This window comes from Aethalodelphis obliquidens, unplaced genomic scaffold (genome assembly GCF_003676395.1).
Source record: "Aethalodelphis obliquidens isolate GAN/ISIS:26980383/991018 unplaced genomic scaffold, ASM367639v1 scaffold1, whole genome shotgun sequence".
Lineage (NCBI taxonomy): Eukaryota > Metazoa > Chordata > Mammalia > Artiodactyla > Delphinidae > Aethalodelphis > Aethalodelphis obliquidens.
The window spans coordinates 56,056,406-56,062,388 of NW_020837945.1; the positions used below are offsets into that span (position 1 = coordinate 56,056,406).

Below are 5,983 nucleotides of genomic sequence, written 5' to 3' on the forward strand. Positions count from 1 at the left end.
AAAAATATATATATATATATATATATATATATATATATATAAACAAAATTCATAGAAGAAACTAGCCTCTGCTTTGGAGAAAGCCCTTACATCACCCACAATATCCATTATCCCTCACCTGGAAGGTTTTTTTTCCCCTCTTTCCCCATCCCCCCCTCCCTCCCATTTACCTCTTCCAGATAAACCTTTCCCATACTATTGCCCCAAGGTACTGCCACAAAACTACTTTCCTTTCCAACCTAGTTACTTTGCCTGAAAGGATATCACTCAGCTCCACACACACAACCTTCCCTTATATTCATGTTCTTAAACCCTTAATCCGCTTTCAGAATCTCACTTCAAGTGTTAGTTCAGCTGGTAACCTTTTCTCCACTTTATAGACCAGTACAAATCTACTGCACCATTGCCACATTCCTACCACTTGTCAGTTGCAGTTTTACATTTGCTTGTGTGATTTGATCCATGACTGTTACTCCATTTGATTATAAACTCCCCAAGGGTAGAATTCCTTTCCCTCTGGTTGTAGGCACTCAATAAATATTGGTTAATTCAAAAGAAACAAGAGAACAGTGAGAATAAAGCTGTTTGATACAAAGAAACAACATTTTTTGAGACTATAGTTTCCATCAGGCATTGTTCCACACCACAGACTCCTTATTTTCCTTCTTTTAATCCCCACATCAATCCAGCAACAATCTATTATTTTGTTTTTCAGATGCAGAAGCTGAGGCTCAGAGGTTACATAACTAAGGGCACACAGGTAGACACTTGCGATAGAAATTAAACCCCAAGTCAATACTAAATCCCAGATTTGCTTCCAAATCTAATTCCTATCACCTCCAAGAAGGGAGTACGAATTACATTTTTACATCTCTATAGCAGGTTTACATTCATATTCAAATCTCACATTGGCATAACACTTACACAAAGTGCACTTTGTACCTCACTCACTTTGGGGCCTCCCAAAAGTCTTAGTTAAAATTGGGAGGGCAAAAAATGACCTAGCTCTAGGAAAGAGACCCGGAGAGCGGTCAGGCTGCACCGGCAGAGGGATTCAATTTTTCTCAACAAAGCCCCACAGCCTGTCTGACTTTAGTTGCTGTCCTCAGTGTTCCTCAATACGTCTGGTTTCCCATTGTTCCTTGGCCCTAACAACCCTAAGAAAAGATGAATCCAGACGCAGCAATTTTGGTCTCGAACCTGTGTCTGTAGAAGCAAAATTAAAGGATCTGGTTCAGTATACCAGGGAGCAATTATATCCAGGGACTTGATTTTTTTTTCCAACAAGTGAAGGGAAGGAAATTCTAAGGGACCTTCTTTTCTCCTCAAAAGAGCGAGTAAGTGTGCCCAAGAGAAAGAGAAACACGAAGATTGACAAAGACAGACAAAAGCAAACCCGTGCAGATTGTACTTACCTCCTTGTTCTTTGCACTCTCCATGATCAGAAATCTCAAGCTTGATGATACTCTCCTTACTTCTGAAATGGCCCCTGGCCCAAGGTTGCTCTTTTAAAGGCTCCTCCTTCTTCCGGCGCCGGTAAGCACTTTTCCTTTTCTCCTCCCCTCTGTTCCTTCCCCCACAACCCGTGAAAGCTAAGCTTGCACACTTTCTTATTCATGAGTGACTATTGTATGAATGAATACATAATAACATTCCGGGCCCTTTCCTGTGAGTTTTTTTTAACGTTATTACTCAGGGTGTGGTTCCGGAGACATTGGGAAGTTGAAAATTCCTTCAGAAAAATTCCAAGGGAAAAAGAAAAGTTGCTAGAGACTTCTGAAGGGATGTGTGACAGGATTTAATGATGAAACTTGTGGAAACAACAGAATTCTGGGCCAAACCAGTGGCTTGAAGAAAGCAAAACTGTTTTCTTGTACCATATACGTTTCATTTCTTAAGCAAGTTACTCAACTTATTAAAACTTCAGTTTTCCATCAGTACTAATAATTAGAACCTTCCCATCTGCCAACAACTAACAATAATAAAAGTTTTAAAAGTCCATTGAGGGGGCTTCCCTGGTGGCGCAGTGGTTGAGAATCTGCCTGTTAATGCAGGGGACACGGGTTCGAGCCCTGGTGAGGATCCCACATGCCACGGAGCAACTAGGCCCATGAGCTACAACTACTGAGCCTGCGTGTCTGGAGCCTGTGCTCCACAACAAGAGAGGCCGCGATAGTGAGAGGCCTGCGCACCGTGATGAAGAGTGGCCCCCGCTTGCCACAACTAGAGAAAGCCCTCGCACAGAAATGAAAACCCAACACAGCCAAAATAAATTAATTAATTAATAAATTCCTACCCCCAATATCTTAAAAAAAAAAAAAAGTCCATTGAGGGACTTCCCTGGTGGCTCAGTGGTTGAGAATCTACCTGCCAATGTAGCGGACACGGGTTTGAGCCCTAGTTTGGGAAGACGCCACATGCTGTGGAACAACTAAGTCTGTGCACCACAACTACTGAGACCGTGCACCACAACTACTGAAGCCTGCGTGCCTAGAGCCCTAGCTCCACAACAAGCGAAGCCACCACAATGAGAAGCCTGCGCACCGCAACGAAGCCTAGCTCCTTCTCACTGCAACTAGAGAAAGCCCGTGCACAGCAATGAAGACCCAACGCAGCCAAAAATAAAATAAAATTTTTTTTTAAAGTCCATTGAGTATTTGTTTTGTACTAATTCTGGGTTTAAAGGTTCACAGCTATTATTATTATTTTCATCATTATTAATTTTTTTTCTTGGCCATGCCACACGGCTTGCGAGATCTTAGTTCCCCGACCAGGGATCAAACCCATGCCCCCTGCAGTGGAAGCATGGAGTCTTAACCACTGGACCACCAGGGAAGTCCCACACAGCCATTATTTTATTGTTCTCCATTTCATAGATGACAAAAGTGTGTATAAGATTGTGTTGGTAACCTGCTTGGCACAGTAAGTGAAAGAACCAGAAATCAAGTTTAGGTTTGGCTGATTCAGGTATTTCATTGAATCATCTTCCTTTTCGCAGTGTAATTGAAGGTAACATTACTGAGTTCTAAATTAAGAGATACCTAATCCTGGGCAAGATATAATCCGTGATTTGTATGTTAATAGATGGGAGTGTGTGTTGAGATTATAATTTAGAAATTCTTAGGCCAACCGCTATTTGGAGAAACACAATTCTAAAAGAATTGCACCTGGAATTCCCCAGTGGTCCAGTGATTAAGACGCAGGCTTTCACTGCCGTGTTCCCTGGTTCGATACCCGGTCGGGGAACTAAGATCCCACAAGCTGCACGGCATGGCCAAAAAATAAAAACAAAGACAAAAAAAAAGAATTGCACCAACCATTCAAAAAAAAAAATGGGTTAAATAATGTCCTATATATTCAATATAAAGAGGATTAGTACAATTTAAAATATTTGAGCATAATTAATACTATTGAATTATTGAATGAAGTAAAAATCCAAATATCTTTTTATCTTATATATACATATGTATTATCCAAACAAATGTAAACTATTCAATTATGACCCTTGAAAAGGAGGAAATTTCCTACATTTGGCAGCCTGCAACAGGGGTTTAGACTTCATGGAGGAAGTCAAGAAAGTAGCAGATCTGAAGGACCAGGTGAGCTACCTAACTGAATAGAGGAAGGTGGGGAGGGATCAGCCCTGCTCTGTTCTGAGGGGGAGGAGGACAGTGTAAATTGAGTCTCGATAGTTTGGCCTTTTGATCTGTAGGCTAAGAGCAATGGAAAGCTATTGAAAAGTTCAAGGTGGCAGTGGGGATGGGATGGGGGTGAGTGAACTCTGATGAGCATACGTTAAAGGTCTCTCAACTGCAGTTAGGAGAAAAGTGGAGATGAATCAGCACAGACACTGGAAGATGAGTTAGGAGGCCACTGAGGCATTTTTAGGCCTGTGAAAACTTGTGAGTGGGTGGTGATGTAGAGTTGTAGTTAAGAAAACAGACTCCAGGGACTTCCCTGGCGGTCCAGTGGTTAAGACTCTCTGCTCCCAGTGCAGGGGGCACGGGTTCAATTCCTGGTCAGGGAACTAAAAAAAGCAGACTCCAAAGCCAGACTGCATTTGAACCTCAACCTCTCCTCTTCTAGCTGTGTGATCTTGGCCAAGTTATTTAACACCTCTAGGTCTTTCCCTTTCTTCACTTGTAAAATGGGGGTGATGAAAATGATACCCCTTGCTCAAAGGGTTGTGGGAGAGTGGAGTGGGCTCTCACATGTCCCAATATATGGTGTCTGGCACAGCACGTGTTGGATCAGTGTTAAATGTTTCTATTATTAGCATGTTGGAAAGGAAGACAGATTTGAGAGATATGGGGGTATTTCTGCCAGGTTTTCTTTTGTCTTTGTTTTTATGTGTATTTTCTCTTCCCCCCAAATTTTGATTGAATAAAATGAGCTGAGTCAATGAGGCCTATAGTTGTTTACCTGGAGGCAATGATGTTTAAAAAGCCATTAATCTGCATTGACACTAGATGAAACAGGATTATATCATACATGACCACCATTTCATATTTGATGGGATAAAGAGGTTTTGTGGGAGGTGTGACTGTGGAGGCTGGTTGGAGAATTTGCCTGAATCTTTCTGCACTGTGTATTCCTAGAAGCGCTGTGTCCAAACTTAGGCTTATTTAAAATGTATGCATAACTCAATTCATACGCAGAGAGATTTTACCAATTTAAAAGTGTATGAGAACCCCTCTTTCTCCGTATCCAAGAGACTGGTACTTTTACAAGTACACTGGAACTTGACACACCTAATTTATGACAATGTACCTTTTAAATAGTATCCCTTATAGTGGGAAATGATTGCTCTTTATTAGGTTATTTTATTTTAAGAAACAGGTCGGTCATTTAGAAGTAAATCTAAACAGTACAGTAGGCCATCAGCTTTGTTAATAACTTTGGTTTAAAAAGGGAAAAGTTGGAGGGAGCTGATAGAGCTGATAATGAAATTAAAAAAAAAAACAAACCTGTCTCTTTATAAACTCTCTCTCTCCCAACTTCCCTCCTTCCTTTCTGCCTTCCTTTCTTTGTGTCTTAGGCACTAGTAACAAAAAGGTGGTTTGGGTCCTTAATTTCTTCACAGTAGAAGAAGTTCCCAAAATGTGAACAAACCTAATGGTGTGAATTATATACCTAGTTTTCTTTGGCACCTGCTTTAAAGAACGGGACGCATTGTGCTAATCAGGGCAGATTTACCATGAAACTACTAAAGTTTAAGCTTTGAGTACCTGACTTTCACTGGCCCATCCCAAGTTCCTGTGAGGGCTCTAGCAATTGTGCATTCATAATTTTATATTCTTTTTCTTAAAAAGGGAACTCCAAAGTTGTATAAGCTTCAGACCTTATAGATCTGTCCCAGTGATTATACATAAATACTGAAATGTTTGCATAGAACAATAACATTCCTTGACAATCTCACCTCATATGTTCTCCTTTTTCTTCCCCTCTCTCCTCCCAATTAACTGCTCCAGGAGAATCATTACTCAATTATTAGGTTTCTAGCTTCTGATCTTCCTGTATGTGCTAAGTGCCAAAGTAATTGTGTGTCCTAGGGCCATTATCAGCACTTATGAAATTTAGTATACATCTGAAAAGGATAACACTTTGGAGCTGACAAATTGCAAAAAAGTATCCACTCAAGTGGACCAGTTAGAAAAAAGTTGCCACTTTCTCCAGGCTGATGCAGCTCTGAGTGAGGCCACAAGGATTGACAAGAGGCTCTTGAGCTCTATTCCAGCTTCAATTCACATCCTTTCTCTGGAGCTTCCGTGTGGAGACCACTACTTGTACTATTACCACAGCAGTTCTGTGTGCCTGGTTTATTTCAAATATGTTATTGAGGACATCTTCAAAAGCTTTTTTTTTTTTTTTTTTTTTTTTTTTTTTTTGGCTCTCGGGTTTCTTTTTTTTTTTCTCTTTCCTTGTGGGGGCCCCGGGCCCCGGGGGCTGGGGCCCCCGCCCCCGGCGCCCGGCCCGTGCGAGC

The 5,983-nt window shown here is 41.3% G+C and overlaps 1 protein-coding gene across 1 annotated transcript in view; it reads right to left on the reverse strand.

Annotated features, from left to right (window-relative positions):
• Positions 1-1,439, reverse strand: part of DPPA4 (developmental pluripotency associated 4) — a 6,893-nt gene extending 5,454 nt beyond the window's left edge. Inside the window, exon 1 of the mRNA XM_027104372.1 lies at positions 1,416-1,439. Within this exon, the coding sequence (XP_026960173.1) occupies positions 1,416-1,439 (24 nt within the window). The remainder of the gene's footprint in view (positions 1-1,415) is intronic.
• Between the last annotated feature and the right edge of the window lie 4,544 nt (positions 1,440-5,983).